Genomic DNA, 18,329 nt, shown 5'->3' on the forward strand with positions numbered 1-18,329 from the left:
GCTGCCTGCGCCTTGAAATGTGTTCCGAGTGTTTGGCTTCGAGTTAGCTCGTCTGGGTTCTCCCTGAGCAAAAGCAGCATCTGCTCGGTCCGGTGCGGTTTCCCCTACAGCGCGGTCTTTGAGCCAGGAGACCTGAGGAAGACCTGAGGACTGCCGGCATGGCCTCACTCCCATTCTTTGGGTAGGACCATGAGTAATACTCATTCAGACATTAATTCCGATCTTATCCTTGAAGCCTTCCCGGCAGTGACTTTCTACGGACGTCCAGGGAGAAGCGACCATATCTGGGGACTCACGCAACACTGCTCAGGAGTTTATTGATTAATGAGTAAAATACAAGTGCTCTCCCAGCCCTCTGACCAAGGCTCCCCCCACCCCCCATCACTTCTGACCAGCTGACTACAGGAGGACTAAGATCTCGAGTTGTCACCCGGCAGATCCTTGCCCAGGTGTGGACTGGCAGAGCTCCACTGGTTACCTCTGTTCTTACCCATCTGCCAGGGCTAGTTGGCGAGGTTAGAGGGTCCTTCAGAATGCCTGAGAGATCAGAATCATCCCCAGGATGTGGGCCGGTGGGCTCAGTGATTCTGTTAGAGTAACGCTTTATTTATGAACTAAATTAAAAAATATTCGGTCACATCTGTTCAGAATGAGCCATTTCCTTCAGTCAGGACACAGGCGAGGGGCTTCAAAGAGTCTTCTATTTTGTTGGAAGAGAAAGGAAAAAGTGAGTTGAGATCAATTGCCTCCCTCTGCTGAGTGTCTTCTGCAGAGAAAGTTGCAAACTCTTCAGAGGTAGAAGGAGGGGTGGCTTCAAGGGAATAAACCCCAAAGTTTGTTTTCAGGGCCAGAATCATATGTTATTACTTCAAAGCATATTGGTCAATCAACAGGAAAGTCTGGTATTGGGGGGCTTCCATTCACCTCTCACCAGGCTTGGATCACCCCAATGCACCTGGATTCCTCCTGAAGGCAAGGATGTCCCTAAATCAGGGACCCTGATTCAGGGTGCAAGGAAGCAGGTCACGGCTATGCCAGCTGTACATCTCAGTGCTAAAAAGGAACAGGGCTGGGCTCCGTTGCCTCAACTTTCACAGCTCATTTACTCTGACAGTTCTGCGCGCGTGTGTGTGTGTGTGTGTGTGTGTGTGTTAATGTTTGCCTCCCTCCCACTCCATATTACAAACTCCATGAAGACACATGCAGTTACTTTTGCTTATCTCCTCCATCTGGCAAGGTCCTTGTTTATTGAATGAATCAATGAATCAATGAATATATGGGTAAAATATCCCAGGACAATCCCAGGGGTCTTCAATGTGTAAAACAGAAAACAGGGGCAGAGAATTTGCCCAAGACCACGCCTGAAAGAAGGGAGAGTGGTTTCTGCAAAAACCCAGATGACAGCTGTGTCCCTCGGGGCGTGGTCTTGGGCACATCTGGAGAACATGCTGCTTCATCTCACACCCCCGTCTCCACAGTTCCCGGAGCTGCTAGAGGACACAGGGCCAGGGATGGCATTACTTTGATTTCTTAGCAAACCTGCTCTGACTGTGGTATGGTCCCAGGAAAGTATGAACCCCACGACCTTGGAGCTGTGGTTGATTCTCCTGGCTTCCCCGCTTAGGTTTCATTATAGGTGTCTCCCCGCTGCCCTGTTTCCCTGACATGTTGCTTTTCTACCTTCCATGTGCAGGAGACACTGGAGACTGTTTCGTGATTGCGCTTAGTCCCTCCACAGCCCATGCTGCTTCCGAGTGTGGAAAGAGAAAAATAACAAGGGTGGCAGCAAGTCTACTGGCCAATCGGTGCACTCGATTGGCCTGTCCTTCCTGCCCCGTGTCCGCCTGAGAGGTAGGCAGAGTCACCACATGTGGCCTGGAGGGTTTTAGTTTCTCCCGCGCTGCCCCAGAGGAAATGAGCTGATGTCCACAGCCCCTTCTGAACAGTCCCCGCTGGCTAGCTAGGATCAGGACCCCCAGCGAACAGGCAGCGCAGGACACAAGAGCCCAGGGAGCTACTCACCAGAAGTATGGGGCTCTCGGTGGAGGCTTGGCTGGCTTTCTGGCTCCTGGCGGGGCCTGCACCTATAATCACCCCAGGACAAAAGGGGGATCACGGCATGGACTGAGGGCCCTGAGCCCGTCCACTCCCACGCCTGCTGCTTGTCCAGGAGACATCCTGAGACCAGCGGGGCTTTCAAGCCTCTGTTCCCTCCAGGTGAACAAGAAGTTTCAATCGAGGGGTTAGGCGGCCTCTCAAAATTAATTTGGGGGGCGGCAGGAGGCCCCCAGACGTGGACATTGTCTGGCTCCTTCCTGGTCTGCACACACCCTGACTTGTGAAGGCTGCAGTGCTACCCCCATCACCTCATCTGCTGCTCTGCCACAGGAAGCAGCACCTCCCCAGCCCATGGGCCAGCTGCATCAGTCCCCAGGGCACCAGGCACTAAGAGGAGGTCACATTCACTGCTTTGAAAGTTGCCCTTAACCCCTTTCATTTTCTCTGATTTTGGCTTTTTCCCCAAAGTGCTACTTACCTCTTCTATTCCTTTGACTTCTCCTCCTTTTGAACAAATGACTGATTATAGAGATGACCCCCAGAGCCGTGATCAGGATGCAGATGATGAGAATGGACCACCTGGGGGGAAGCACAGACTTCCATGTCTCTTGGAGGACATCATCTTTCTGTTCTCTCAGCTCAGGATTCCCTTTTCTGGGCTCTGCCTGCCTTGCTCCCTGCCCCACACAGTCACAGTAGCTCCTGGCAACCAGATTCCTCCTGAGTGATGCTATCCTCTGGCCTAACTTGATGGGGCCTGGGATGGGGGGCTGACCAGGTTGGGTCCTCAGAAATGAGCATGGAACTGGGGTTGCAGAGTCCAGTTTCCTACTGTCTAATTTCTGGAGATAAGCTAGAGTGGATAGCCGCCCTATGGCAAAAATGAAATGTGAAAGAGTAGTACAGAGAGAGAGAAAGCAAACTGCTGCTTAAGAGTAGCAGACTGGAGACGGAGATCAAGACCTGATACAGGCCCTGCCCACTTCTGAAGGCAGCCACACTGCTGCCCTTGCATCTCGTCATGACGAATTCTCGTCAATTAAAAGAGCAAGTGTACATTGTTGCTGCTTGAGACCAAGAGTCCTGCACTATATTCTTTTGAGAGAAACCAAATAGTTTGGATGCGTCATTCAGGTGGGAAACAATAGGAGCTGAAAAGCAGCACGTGCCACCCAGCCATTCCTTTGCTCACCCAAGGCCGAGTTTTCTCCTAAGGTTATGTGACTCACCTGGAGCGATCTGCCTTGTGGACAATCTTGGAAGTCCTGCAGCTTCTGGTCTTATTGCCTGATAGATCTGCATCAGAAAGAAGTGGTTGAGAATCCAGTAAGGTGCACCCCAGGCCCCTTCTTTGCTTCTGCTTCTCTGCCTGTCACCCCTCAGTCTCCAGAGAAGGAGCTCCCTAAGGCTGACAGAGCAGAGGGGCCAAGTCGCTACAGGAGAGGTTGTGAATGCGCTGTGCACAGAGTGGGCGGCTAGGGGACAAGATGGGCTCACGTCCTGCCGCCCTCTGCCAAGCCACAGACCCTGGCACAGGTCTCCATGCACCTGGAGGAAGTGGCTCATTCTCCAGATTTGCACAAAGGCTGGGTGTGGACTATAAGTGGCCTTTGTTTGAAAACCCCAGGCTAAGGCTGAGGGAGGACACCAGAGGCACCAAAGGGTCAGCTTTCCCTAAAGGACCTGGTCAGTAGGGGACAAAGCTGCCACACTGCACTTTGACAGCCCCAAAACCTAGTGGACAAGCTCCCCCACCCCCACCTCTCCTCTGACCACGCGACTCCTCTGACAAGACCTGGCTGTGGAGAGCGTCTGTGTCATAGTCACACGAAGGAGCACACTTAGACAGGACGGCTCTCATCTTGAGTCTAAACCTCAGGCCAGGCCTCACTGTTATTATGTAAAAACAGAACCACACAAAGTAGAAACACCCTAGGTGAGAAAGTCACACACTCATCAAGATGCCTGCTGAATAAATGACCAGTCAGTGAAGTGGGAGCAAGACTCTCTTTTTAGTACCAGGAGGAAGCGCCCCATAGTGTCCCCCAAGTCCTCTGGTTTGCTTTCCTCTGTCCTTCCGCCTTGGATTGTAATGGAAAAGGGCATCCTTTCTAGAACTGGAAATGATGAGAAGCTATGGGGGGCGGGAAAACAGCTCTCCGCTTTGGAGACAGGGTTTCCGGGCTCCAAGGAAATTGTCAGCATTTGACAGAAGACTTTTGATGAGCATCTCCCTACAGCTCCTGTCCCGCCTCTGTCCACCCAGCAGCCTCCTGGAGTAACGCATGCCTTAAAGAGGGGATTGCACAGGCCACGGGGATCATGACATTTACATCTGTCAAGTATGAAATGATTTAACTGGCAGCGTGTCTATCCAGATGCTGGGGTCACACCTGCAGCCTCTGCCAGCCTTTCAGGAAACCAGTCTTCAAAATTCTAGGCCTGCTTGGAGCTTTAAAAACAACCTCAAAGCCTTTTCTGACCAACAACACAAGCTCTCGCACCCTCCTGCTAGACTCACAAGCCCCTTCCAAGTCCCATTCCAGCTTGCTGCAAGGGAAGGGAGGGCCCGAGGACACCCCAAGGCCCAAACACACTCCTCTTCCCAGACTCCAAGTTAATCCCAGCACCATCAGCAATCACTATCCAGTGGTGGACAAGAGAGCCAGTGCTCCCAGGCCCCTGGGGGTATTTTCCACATCATTGAACCCCCACTTTTGTGAGTTCCCCCAGTTAGACCACTGGCAGGTACCTCACCTTTCCCCATCCAAAAATCTCTGGTGAGGGCTGGGGAGATTTTCCTGGACCAAAAACCTGTGTTGTCAGTCACCACCAGCTCTGTGAAGTCCATGTCATCCCGGGCGAAGTCCCTCTGGATGCCGCACCAGTACCAGCCCGCGTCCTCCTTGGTCAGGCAGGACACGGTGACGATGAGCTGGCTCCCCGTGTCCCTCAGGGCCACGCGGTCCGTGCTGTTGGGTGTGAGGGCGATGATGTTGCAGTAGTCCCGGAAGTAGCCCCGGCACCAGTATTTGGGGTGATCCTTATAGTAGACGTCATAGCTGCAGACGGCCGAAACTGTGTCCAGCACAAAGTTTTCTTTGACCTTTTCATCCATGACCATGGCATCTGTCAACACACACACAAACCGTCGCTCTTTTTAAGCGTGTGGCCGCTCCTGCCCTCCTGGAGGAAAATTAATTTCAATCAAGTATGGGAGGCTGACTTCACCTGGAGGCATTGGCAACTGCTATGGGCTGAAGTGTGTCCCCCTAAAATTTATATGCTGAAGTGCTAGCCCCTAGCGCCCCAGGAGGTGGCTGGGTTTAGAGACAGAGACTTTACTGAGATGAATTAGTTCTGACATAGTATGAGCACGGACCCTACTCCAGAATAAGACAGGTGAGCTTGTTAAAAAAAAAAAAAAAAAAAAAGATTAGGAGACAGACAAGACAGACAGACCGAGTGAGACGGAGACCATTTGTCAGCTAAGGGGAGAGGACCGGAGAGCCCTAACCCACAAACACCTTGGCTCAGGACTTGAAGCTTCCATAGCAGTAAGGAAGTAGTTTCTGTCGTGTGAGCCTGAGCTTACCAGGTTGCCACCGCAGACCTTGCAAACTGATGCGGCAGCCCTGAAGGGACCTTCCTCCCTGGCCTCTGGGTGGGTGACATACAGACCCTCCCCTGGAGGAGTTGGGCCTCTGTCCGGGGCGCAGCAGCAGACTTGAAGAGCCTGAGGCCTCTGGCCCCTCTGGCCCTGGCCCCCGGCCCCTCCGCCTTGGTACCCCACAGACAAGAAAGTTTGCAGGTTCCCACTGGCTGGCTAGGGCTGAAGACAGAGGGCACCAGGGTCTGCCTTTAGGTGCTACTTGCTTCGTATTTCCTCCACACCAGAGAGGGTGGGCGCCCATCCTGGGAGGACATTGCACAATGAGGAAGTCGCGCTTCCGACCGACAGTGTCCAGCCTGACGGGGGCGGAGCAGTGCCTGAGGGAGGAGAGGAGATGGGGCGGGGGGCAGGCAGTGGAGCCCACCCTCGCTCAGCCTCCCCTTGCGTGCTCCCCTCAAATGGAGCTCGCAGTGGGGGGCACCAGTGCACAGGCGAGCTCACAGCCTTGATGCCATTTGACATGACTCTGTTCTCATGAACCCCACAGAGAAGGTCATGTGATGCCTGGTTTTCTGGCGTGGGTGTTGCCCTAGAGGTGTAGGGGCTCAAAGATCACAAGACCAGAGGGTGGCAGAGTCACGGGCAAGCCCAGTCCTCTGAGTCTCATCTTCCGGGCCAGGCATGGACAGAAAGTGGACAGTCCCATCCTCATCTATCTGCACAAATATTTTTAAGGGGCAAGGGATGGGAAATGAAGCTGAAAGAGAGAATCCAGAGCCCTCATTTTAACTCAGCATTTCAAATGTGCCACGGCCCTATTATTAGAGCTGTGAAGGACACAGCTGATAAGGACAAGCTCTGCTTTCTCCTTTTTGTTTCCCATCTCACACCTTAGGTGGTTCAATCTACTAAGCAGGAGAGAAGGAAACGGCCAGGTGTCTGTGAGGCTTGAAGGGCTGGGGGCTGTTCCTTCCCTATATCTTACCTGAAAGGAGAGTCAGGGAAAGCAGAATCAAGGACCCCATGACTGGAAGGAAGTGAGTCTTCGACTGGAATGGCAAGATGTTCCCAGGGGTCGCAGGAATCCTGGATCTGTTTAAGGGAAGCAGATATCTTTGAGCTTAAGATGGTTTCATATCATGTTTGGAGAAACTGAGGGAAAGGAGGGAACAACCAGCTCATTCACGAGAGCTGCAGTGTCTGGGTGCCCAGGTTGTGCACTGCACACGGATACTCACCAGAGGGATGCCGTGTGTGGACATACACTTGACTTTATAATAATGTGGGGCAACTAAGAAAATTCTGGGCTGCAGGGCCGAGCCCAAAACAGCAGTGGCTGCAGTCTCCCCTGGGGGTGGGTTAGGAGCGTGAAACTGTCGTAGCAGATGTGCCTGGCATCGGGAGCACGTGAGCTGGTAGAGTGTGGGTGTGCGGGTGTCAGCAGCCAGGCTGCAGCCTCCAGGCCTCTTGGAAGTTTTCTTGGGCAGAGCTGGGACAAATCAGGATCATCTGTCTCCGTCATAGTAGAAGTTTCCCCTGTTTCCTAAGAGGATGCAAATGGCCTGACAACTAATTTCCAGTTTAAATTATGGAAACACAGCTCAGGTTAGTTCTAGTTGATAGCTACAGATCACACCCCAGAGCTGGCAGCACATCCCGGCATGGCACAGACATGAGAGATCTTCCAGGTTGCTCAGTAAAGTCTGCTCTTGAGGAAGAGGAACCCGTTTGTGATTCATGTGAACTCAGCATATGGGCCAGCGGCTGACTACATCCTGGTGTGTGCTTTACCTGCTGTCGTGGTAAGGTAAGGGTTTTACTTACATTGTCTCACTTATTTCTCATGAGACTTCTGAGTTCAATAAATAACCTGCAGGGTTTGATTTGGGGGGTGGGGTATGAAAGGAGGGAGGAGTTAATGGATTAAAAGGGACTCAAGAGACATACCTACAGATTGCAATACATGGAACATACTCAGATCCCAAGCAAGTAAGTAAGTAAGTAAGAAAAGCAAGTAAGAAGTAAGTAAAAAGAAGCAAGTAAGAAAATTTCGACAGTGACTAGATAGTAGATATTAAAAAGTTTTTGTTCATTTTTTTTTCAGATGTGTCAATGGCATTGACATAGCCTCTAGGACGCCTCATGGTATTCATGCCATTACTTCTGGCCTGCATGATCAATAAAACATGGCAGAAGTGATGATACATGACTTCCATGGCTAGGTCATAAAAATGCAACTTAGATGCATTAAAAAGTGCACAGCTTCCACTTTTTATGCATCCCAGATGCATAAAAGTGCATGACCTAGACACAAAATAATGTGTGTCTAGGTCATCAAATGTGTGCAGCTTCCACCTTCGTCTCTTGCGCTGCTCAGTCCTTGGGATGTCAGCTGCCATGTTGTGAGGATTCTCAAGTGGCTCCATGAAGAGGCCACAGAGGAAAGAGACCAAGTTGCTGGACATGTAGGTCCCACCTTGGGAGTGGACCCTCTAGCCACAATCCAGCAACCTCATTTGAAACCCACCCCAAGCATGAACCACCCAACCAAGATGCTCCTGAATTCCTGACCTGCAGAAACCTCAAAAAATGATAAAGCCTTTTGTTTTCAGCCTCTGTATTTTAGGGTAATTTGTTACTCTAATTGACAATTGACCATATAAGATAACTGTGGTTATATCTCTTAAAGCAATCCTTGTCTCTGAGAAAGCTGCCTGCAAAACAAACACTTTAGCACCGTAAGGCCAAAGTGCCCACACAGAGGGAGGGATTGTTCAGAGATGTAAGTGCCCAAGATTTGAAAAAGTAACATCCTGAGGCAGATGAAAGGCCCAGGCTTCAGAGAATAGGTACACGTGTCTGTCAGCTCCTGTGTATTGCTTAGTGTTACCAGCCCCGTAGCTCCTTCTCAAGGGTGGAAATTAATTTCCACTCTATTTAGACGTGCAAATACGAAGGCAAATGGGTCGTAAGAATAAGCCAAATAAAAAAATTAAACACATCTTTTTGGAAATACACACTGAAATGTTTACAGATGAACTAATTCAGCGCCCGAGAATGTTAAGCAAGCTGGCTCCCGCTTCCCATTACTAAAGCGAAAGGACAGAGAAATGTATATTTGAAATTTCCCACAATCAAAAGTAAAAAAGCAAAAAACAAAAACCACTTTGATGCAGGTGTCATTGACTTTATTTTCACCAATGAGGAAATTGAGGCTCAGGTCAAATAACTGCTATGTTGAAGTTCACGCAACTGGCAAGTCCACTACGATCTGATGCTAAATCTAAAAAAAGTAATAATACTCTTTTCTATGACGCCCTTTTGTTTTCCCAAGAGTCCCACACTGCAGCACACATTGGCGTTTAGGAAGAGATTTCACCCACACCATGTCATCGCGTGCCTGGGGCGGGGGGCTGCCTGGATTCTTATTCCCGCTACACAAATGTAGTATCCAGGAAGAGAGTTTCTCAAGAAATGTCCATCTATTGCAAGAAACTGAATCTCCCGATGGACAATGAAGCGGCCCTGTAGGAAATGGCGCTCTCGCCGGCAACCAGCCTGGGAAACCAGTCCCTCCTCTACAGTAACTGGTCCCCGGAGGCAGCCTGCTAAAGTCACACTTGTCGGAAGTTTGGCCATTATCTGCAGTAACAGTCCAGGAAACCCAAAATAATCCCTGCAAACAACTGACCCCAAGTGACCAGGGCTTGAGTAATAGCTGGTAGCTTCCCTAATTTTGCACCTGCTTCCAACTTTGGCCCAGTGAGAGAAAGCCAATCAGCTCCCCAACCAATCATCCAGGAGGCCCCGCTTCGGGTCAGCTGGCCTCCACTCTCCCAGCCCACGGCCTCCAGTCAGAGACTCTCGAAACCTTCCCTTTTTCAGTTATAAAAAGTTCTCCTACCCCTCTGTTCGCCAAGACGCAAGTGTCCGGGTCTGGCGCCCTGGCTCTGCACGCTCAGAATAAATAGCCTTCACTTTCTCACTTGGCTTTCATTCATTTCCACATTTGACTTGATTTTAAAAAATGGGCAAATAAACTCAGCTTCTCAACATCTACCTTTGTCCCAGAGAATTCATATGGTAAAGGAGAGGCAAACCTCAGTTTTGTCTGGGTGGGTTTTTATTTCTTAACTTTATCTCTTAGAATTAAAGCCCAGTCGCCACTCTTGACTGCCTAGCTGAAGGGAGTTGGGGGGAGATTCTGGTGACGTTCACCTCTAAATCTGAACCCAGGGAGGATGCGCCCTTTCTAGCCAGAACCCCCACCACGGGGTCTTAGCTCATCTCTTTCGAGTTCATTCCAAAAGACATTTTCACTTTCCGGGCTTCCTCTGGGCTAGCGGGGGGTTTCCACTGGACAACAAAATTAAAAATAGCACAACTCCCTGCAGAGAAGGGTGAGGAAGAAGGGAAAGGAGAAGAGAAAGAAGGAAAAAGTGTTTCTGAGACTGAGGAGCACAGCTTGTCCGACGTCACCCAGTCGGCCAGGACAGGCTGCTCTTCTGTTTTCAGGGATGTGGTCACTTTACTCATGTTTCCCAGAAGGGCCGGCACGAAGTGCCGCTGCAGCTGTGAGGCTGGAGAGGATTCAATTAAGAAGCGCATTGTGTGAAGAGTCCTTGGGACTGAGACCTAATCGGCACTGGCCCTCCGTCTTCAACTGTGTGTTGGGGTCACCAGGAGCCCCAGAGCCAACCTGGGGTTTCATCCGGAAGAGAAATTCTAACTAAGCACAAACACTAATTCGGGGGTAGGGGGATGTCTTCAATTAAAGGACATACCACTGAGAAAAAAAGGTCAGCATGAGGGCAGGAGGTTTGTATTTTTATTTGTTTTTTAATTTTATAAATACTTTTTTTTGTTTTTATTTTTGCATAGAAGAACTGGGGTACAGGCCAGGGGTGCGGCGGGTGAGATTATTCACCAGAGACAGAGCAGGGAGCAGAACAGGCAGACTGACTGAAATACACTGCTGAGGGGAGCAGCGGGTGAGACAGGAGAGGTCTGCTGTGCCGTATGAGGGTCAGCTCCCTGGCCGGGGATCGAACTCAGGCTGTAGCAGCGATAGTGCTGAGAGTCAACCCCAAGGCCACCAGCAAGGCCCCCAAGGCTTATATTTTTAAAGAAAAAAAGACCCCCCAAAATGTCTTAGGGGAGATAGTGATGACTGAAGTGGTCCCCCACATCCAAGTAGCCACAGGAGCCTTGAGTTCCGGCTCCTCTGCCCTTAAGGGAAGATCGTGGGAGGCTGGGGAAGTGGTGGGAGGGCCAGCCAGCCCCTTTGACATTAGTGAGCAATTATTTGCAAGTTTTCGAGCTGCTCAGATAGTGTCAGTTCTTCCTGGTCTGGCCGGCAGGCAGAGAGACAAGAGCCCTTTGCTGAAATGAAATGCTAACAAGATAAAAGAGGCTATCGGGTGCTGCTAGATGAGACTTAGGATAAACTTTCAGGACTGGCTAAGAATTCATTAACATTTTCAGTTCATGCATCCGCTTTTCCGTGGTTTAACTGAAACCCCCGCCTTGCTGTTCTCAGCACGTTTCAGTGTTTATTGCCTTGGAAGTGAGAGTCCATTGCTGGAAATTTGGACAGGCCAACCCAGAGATGCCATGGCGAATCGCCAGTCATGCTCACAGCCCAGAGAGGTGGCGCGGCTCTGCCGCCTCTGTCCTGATGAATGAGTGTAGGGGAAATGAAGCTGGTCAGGTTTTCACACCCTTGGCCTCTGTGGCTATCACCTGCGGCCTTGATCTTGATAATGTAGAGGGCGTGAGGGCGCCGGGCACCCTGGCCTGACCATGGACACCTGAGCATGGGTGTGTGCGCCTGTGTAAGTGTACACACCTGAGCCTAGAGCTCAGGGATATAAGGGCGGCGTGACTCAGAGACTGCGCGGCCACCAGAGTTTAGACCACGAGAGAACGCCAGAGCGAGCCCAGAGAAAGGGAAGATTCTGGGGTCTGGGAGGCTGAACTTGAGAATTTGGACTCTGGAGAAGTTACAAGCCCCTTTTCATGTCTGACATTAGGTGTCGAGAAGCTCGGGGCCTGCCAGGAGGCAGAGGGCTGGGTCTAAATCCTGGCTCTGCTACCTGTTAGTTTCTTGACTATGGACAAGTTACTTTAACCCTTCTGTGTCTGGTTTTCCTTCTGCAGAATGAGGATGGTAGGAGTGGTGGTGTCTGATGGAGACTAAGAGTAGAAAATTTGGGAAGAAGTCATCACAAGACCAGAAATGAGCTCAACCAAGGCCAGAAGCTGGAAGTGGGGGTTGAAATGATTAACAGTCATTAAACCAGCTACAGAAAAGTAAAGTATCCGGAGGTGGAGGCGCAGATGGGAGGTGGGGTTATGGAGATTGGGGGCCAATTAAAAGAAACACAGGTCCTTTCGAATCTACCTAGTCAACTAAAGAGAAAAAATCCTTGGGCGCCAACCCTAGAGATAATAGCAGCGAACAATTCCACAAAGGGATGAGCCCCTCCCTAAGAGAAGACTGGATAGGTGCAATTTCTGCACTGGCAGGGGCAGCAGCTCACCTGGCGCCCATGACCACTCAGGTGTGTCTCTTCTACAACCTTCTCCCTTTGCAAAGCAGCAGAGGCAGCTCTCCTCCCAAGGCTGCCCACCTGTGTCTACAGGCCTCTGCAGGCGTCTCTTTTGCACATCTGTCTCTTTCAGGGGCTGCTCTTTCCACCCCCTTGTGTCTGTGCAAGTGTCCTTCCCTTCCCTTTTTATAATAAACCTGCCTTTTTTGGATTTATCGATAACTAAATGTCTCTGCTCGCAGAGAACTCGCCTGGGGAAATCCACCGAGTGCCACTGAAAGGGGAGCTCTGATGAAACTTTTCTCGACGCTGCTCTCTGAACCCAGCACCTCTCCAAACCGACATCAGCATCGACATCAGAGGTTGTCAGGACCCAAAGAGACATGTGTGTCGAGTGCTTAGTGCACGGTGAGTGCTCGAGCAGTAATGGCTCCCCAGTAATGGCTCCCCTGCTACTCCCACGAAAATGAAACACCAGAGGAAATGATTAGAATGAGAGAGGAAATTCTTCCTTCTCTCAAAACCCATGAATGGTCCACAAAGTTGACAAAGATTCCGATCAGCCCAGGAGAAAGGAGTGGGGTGTTCTGGAACCAGGGAGAGAAGGTTCCTGAACTCACACAGGTGGACATGCCAGAGCAGTCAGCTAGGTCTTCAAGTTCACCAGTTGACCTTGGCCCTCAGCAAAGAGCTACGCCACAGTTATCATCTTTTATTTACTCAAACACATTTACAGGTGAATTCAACAGTTGAAGCCCCCCCACTAAAGTCAGTTCACTGTTTTCCGTTCCCACCATGTCCCAAGACACCTGCCAAGAGCAGGCGCTTCTGCTCACAATGCAGCGGAACTCGGTCATCTTCACGTATGTGTCAGCCTGATGGTGACCTTTCGTGGGTCAGCCCTGAGGCAACCTTCAGATTCCAGGACATCTTCTCTTTGGGACTGAGGAACACAGCCAGCAGTAACAGCAGGCTATTGTCCTCAAGTCAGGCATGCGGACAATAGGATTAGAGAAGGAGAAGGAAAAAAACTGAATCAGAGGAAGAGGAAGAGGGTAGAGCAGAGAGGGGTTGGGGTGTTCCATTGGAGGCAGCTGGCCAAATACTCCCCACCTTGCTTGAAGGAATCAAGGATGAGAAAGTCCTGGGCCCAGGAAGATAATTCCTCCAAGAGTTTGCTGATGCTGACCTGAAGGTCAGTGGGGTGGAGTGTCCATGGATAACCTACTGCTTGAAGACTTACTGCTTGAGTCCAAGGGCTCAGAGGCCTGGCAGGACATACAGGTTTTGAAGATCATGAGATAGGTTTCCTTGAATTTCTTTATTTTATAAGCATAGACGATCGGGTTCATCATGGAGTTGGCATGGGACAACAGGATGCCCAGGTTTTGCACAACTTGTGGCACATCACCGTTGAAGTGGAGGATACAGTTGATGATGGATAAAGGCAGCCAGGACACAGCAAACAAGAAGAGAACCAGAAACAGAGACTTGGCCGTCTTGAACTCCCGTCCATAAAATGCACCTGTCTCTTTAGAGCTAGAAAATTTCTGATTGAGTCTGTTCCGGATGATATAGAAGATGTCAAGATAGATGGCACACATAACAAGCAGGGGGATGAAAATCCAAGTGAAGAAGCTGAAGTAGACCATGTAGTCCATCCTCATGACTGTGCGGAACTTGCAGGGAAGGAAGGTGTTATTTCTGTCAACTCCTGTGGTCTCTTTCTGGTTCCAGCCAAACATGGGTGTCAGTCCCACCAGGAAGGACACCAGCCAGCAGAGTCCCAGGGCCAACCATATTCTCCTTTGAGTAGTGACCCTCCTGTATCTGTTTGAATGGGAGAGAGTCAGTGAGTGCACAGCAGAGATTGCCAAGAGGCAGAGAGCCGGGGCTGGGAAAGGCAACAAAGATGGAGAACATGGATATTCTACCGTCACTTCGGCCAAACTCCACAAGCTACAAAGATGTGGATTAGAGAAAAACCTAACAAACCTCCCTGGGAACTTTTCTAAGGAAGGATGATCTGGAACAGATGAGAAATATGCTGCCTAGAATCAGCTACTCGCAGACCCCACTTGAAACTCCATTGCTAGCCCAGAAGTCTTCAATTCCTGGCAGGTAAGAGTTACCTAAGTCTCCTGGGATGAGGTCCTCAAAATATGTTTGCCTGCTGTGCTCTGCAAGGTTTTGCTTGGCTTTTGTGCTGATGCCTATAAATTGTACCTTCCCACTCTTGCCCTCTGCCTGGGTCTGCCTTATCTTCCCTTGGCACTGCCATCCATACTTGGTGTTTGAGTTAAGTGAGTCCATGGGGTTGAGCTCATGTTCAAGCACACCCCGGTGTCTTCAAAGACTCATCCAATGGAATCACCATTTCTCCTTAAAGCATCCCCCCGACGACATCCTACACAGATGGAGGGGACCCTGCCAAGTGCCAACTCTGTCCTTGGCAGACCTCGTCTCAAATCTCACAACAAACTGGAGCTATTTCTCATCCCTTCCTTTTCACTGATGGTACTGGATGGTAGTAGTGGAAAAAAGGAGCTGTGGTTACCATCTGCTGGGCATAGACCATGTGCCAGACATTTTTCAAGGAGCCTTTCATGGGTTAACTCATTTAATCTTTTGAGGAAGATGCAAGTATTATCCCCATTTTATAGGTTAAAAAAAAAAAAAAACCAGGAAGACGAGTAACATACAAGCTAGAAGTGGGGGAGCCAAATAGCTGAGTCCGGGCTCAGGGGACCTCAGCCCTGTGAGCAGACAAGGGCCGAGGCAGAGAAAGTTAAGTATTCCAAGTTCAGATGTCACCAGCTGGGATTTGAACCCGGGTTCCTTTATATTGAGTGCTCGTTCACAGCCCCCTCCTCCTGCTCTCCCCAACAGAAACGAGACCCAGGTGACACAGGCCCCTTGGGAAATTAGATTGCTCTACTTGGTACTCGGTTCCCACGGCCACAGGAGAAACTGCTACCACTTTCTGTAACGGAGAATGTCTTTGGTCCCCTCTTCAACATGGAAGAGGAAGCGAAGTTAAAATAGCTTTCAAACCAGCCACAATTGCAAAGAGCAGAAGCATCAGTTTATCTTTTCTGTCTCTTCCTTATTTTATCTAAGAGGTTTCTATCGTTTTTAAAACTCAAGAGCATATTCTACCAAGGGAGCTGTGTTCAGCCTTGATCATCTTTATCTCCCCTGGGGCAGGGGGTGGATCCTGCATCCCCATAGTCTGCGGGGAGCGACTGGAACCTTCCTCTGCTCCTGCGTCTGAGCTCATCATAGCAAAATGACGGGGTGGAAAAACCCTCTTTTCCAACATAGAGGTCATTTGGATTTGATTTCACTCAAACGCCCCGAGTCTGGACTTGCCTTAGGTCGGGCACCTCAGTCGCTGCCCCCACGCCACCCCTCTTCGAGCAGGTTACCTGATGGTGAGCTTGACCCGCAGGTATCTGTCCACCGCGATGGCTAGCAAGGACATGATGGAGGCGTGGGTGAAGATCAGCAGCAGGCAGGTCATGAGGAGGCAGTTATAAAAGTGTATCCTGATGCCCAGGCTGATGACGACGGCCAACGGCATGACCAGCACCCCGACAGCGATGTCAGCCAGGGCCAGGGAGACAATGAAGTAGAAGGTGGTGGTCTGCAGGCTGGGGTTCAGCTTGATCACCCAGATGACCAGCACGTTGCCCACAATGGCGCAGAGCCCGATGAAGATCTCCACGGTGATGTAGGCGATGCTGTCCAGGGACAGGGCGGTGCTGTTCATAGACATCTCGCTCCTTGGGGGGGTGCCTCCCAAGATGGGGGACCGGCAGTGCTCGGTGGTGTCCGTGTGGGTCCGCAGGCCTAGCTCCGGCCACACATCCCAGCAGAGGGCCAGGCGCAGCAGCAGCTGTCTAAAGCTCACCACGCACCATGCCTTCCCTTGCCCGGCTTGGCGCTCCCTGGGCCACCCTCTACTTTAGAGAGAGCCCATCGCAGGGCAATTGCTCCCAGTCTTCTGGGCCGCACAGACCCGCTCCCGGAAGCCTGGAGGGCAGTTGTTTGTGGGCTGAATCTGAAAGTGCTGCAGTTCTTAGTTCCCCTGCCCTGGAGGGCTCCTCAAACTCCATCAAGATAAACAGCGCTCTTCAGAGGCGGGTCAGGAAGTGAGAAGGGTCAGGAGAAAGCGCATAGCCCCAATCGCTCAGAAAGAAGATGGAACAGACAGAGGGGCCGGGGTGTGAGAAGGAAGAAGCCTCAGACTTCATTCACCAGGGACCAGACCGGATGAGAGGACACGGCCAGGAGCACCAGCTGCAGCAGCTGACGTCCTGCTGGCTTAGCTGCAAGATCCGCGAGCAGGAGGCAAATGAAACAAGGGAGCGAGCTACAGACTTGGGTGGCAGCCGCCCAGCCCCAGCCTGGATTGATTCTTTCTTAGTGCACGCGGATACATATTTGTGTCCCTCCCAGATGCCTGGGTTAAGATCTCAAGGTGATGGCATTAGGAAGTGGGATCTTTGGGAAGGCGTAGTGACCGTCCTGAAGAGAGGCCCCACCGAGTCCCCTTGCTTCTGGGGACACAGAAGACGGCCATCTCTGCGCCAGGAAGCAGGCCCTCAGCCGACACTGCATGTGCAACACCGTGATCTTAAACTTCCCAGCCTCCAGGGCACTGAGAAATAAACCTTGCTGTTCACATGCCACCCGGTCTTGATGGTTCTGTTATAGCAGCTGGAATAGACTAAGCGCATAGTTGCAAGTGCTGAGAATTGGGTCACAAGTCTGCTGGGCACGGCTGGACCCCAGCCTACTTGCCAAAGGGACCAGCTAAGAGTCCCTGTTCAGAAGCACAAAAGACTCCACACATCCTGAAGCAGCGCACGTGCAGACCCTCCAGCTACCGTCTCAGCTCACGTGCCCGCCAAAGTCTCACACACCCTCGCACTAGCAACCCACCTGTGTCGTCAGCTCTGCTTGAAATCGGGACGAGGGGATGACCAGCTGCAGAAAGGAGGCAGAGGACACGTGTGCCCATAACCACGCGGCAGGCCCCTGTACCCCCACATCCCAAGCCCAGCCCCGCAGGGGCATGTCTGGGAATCAGACTTTTCCCTGTAGTCGCTCACCTGGTCTCTACGTCTGGGAACCAGACACTTGAACACCATTGTTACTTGGGGTCCACTTCTCAGTGTCACCTAAGTGTGCTATTTAGAGACAGCAAGAAGAAACAGTGGCACCTAAGCCTGCACAGTAGACAGAAGGATCCACAATGTTCTCCTCCGGCACCCATCTAAGTGCCGCCCAACATAATATTCCACAGTTCGACGGTGTTGTTCTGGGATTTACCAGCAAGCGCGTCCCCCGGCGGTGCGGGGCTGCCGGGGTCTTCTTGAGTAGCTATGCTTCCACATCATCAGTGACCCCCGGCCACACCCCAGGTCAGCCCCCATCCTGTGTCCTGAGCACTCTCCCTGCAGCGGGGCAGCGCCCTCTGAGTGCTCTTTCTTTGCTCTGGCATTTCCCAGTGCCCATGGCCCAGGGCCCTGCGGGACCATGAACAGCTTCTCCAGCCTCCAACATGGCCTGTCATATGTGTTTCCCCTGCAACTGCTTTCCTTATCTCTGTAGAGCAGGAAGTCAGAGAGTGATTTCCAGGAGGCTGCGTGCCACCAAAACAAGTCGTTTTTGCTCTAAAGCGATTGTTGAGTCTTGATGACACCACGTAAGAAGTGCACCTTGCGCCAGCCCTCCCGCCACCCAGTGGCACCCAAGGGCCCGATGCGAGAGGAAGCCCCTCTGGTTGCGGCCACTGTGCAGCAAGGGGCCAGTTTCCTGGAGGGCTCCCCAGTCTGACCTGGTCCCCAAGGATGGAGCGAGCGGGGCTGAGGAGGGGAGCACAGACATCGGCTCTGGCTTTGAGAGCTGCTCCCACATTCCAAAAGAAAGAGCTGGCAACCAGCCTTATGTGACTATGGGCCAGAAGGTGGGCAGTGGCGGGGGGAGGCAGGCAAGGCCAGGAGCCTCGGGTGCAGCCCTGGGGCGGGAGCTGAGCATGTGGGAATGGCTTTGGCAGCTGGGCTGGAAATTTTCAGTCTTGCCCCTTTCGTTCTGCTGTA

General features: G+C 51.4%; 1 protein-coding gene across 1 annotated transcript; it reads right to left on the minus strand.

Annotated features, from left to right (window-relative positions):
* Positions 1–290: 290 nt before the first annotated feature.
* LOC119236904 (uncharacterized) lies at positions 291–16,069 on the minus strand. The gene is given in 9 exon segments (XM_037500834.2): positions 291–665; positions 667–700; positions 1,271–1,490; positions 2,023–2,084; positions 2,537–2,637; positions 3,288–3,354; positions 4,816–5,187; positions 6,657–6,763; positions 15,651–16,069. Coding segments are annotated over 9 exon segments (1,344 nt in total). The 5' UTR covers positions 16,001–16,069; the 3' UTR covers positions 291–634.
* Positions 16,070–18,329: the final 2,260 nt, after the last annotated feature.

This window comes from Talpa occidentalis, unplaced genomic scaffold (assembly GCF_014898055.3).
Source record: "Talpa occidentalis isolate TD23 unplaced genomic scaffold, MPIMG_talOcc4v2.1 talOcc4.9, whole genome shotgun sequence".
NCBI classification, from domain to species: domain Eukaryota; kingdom Metazoa; phylum Chordata; class Mammalia; order Eulipotyphla; family Talpidae; genus Talpa; species Talpa occidentalis.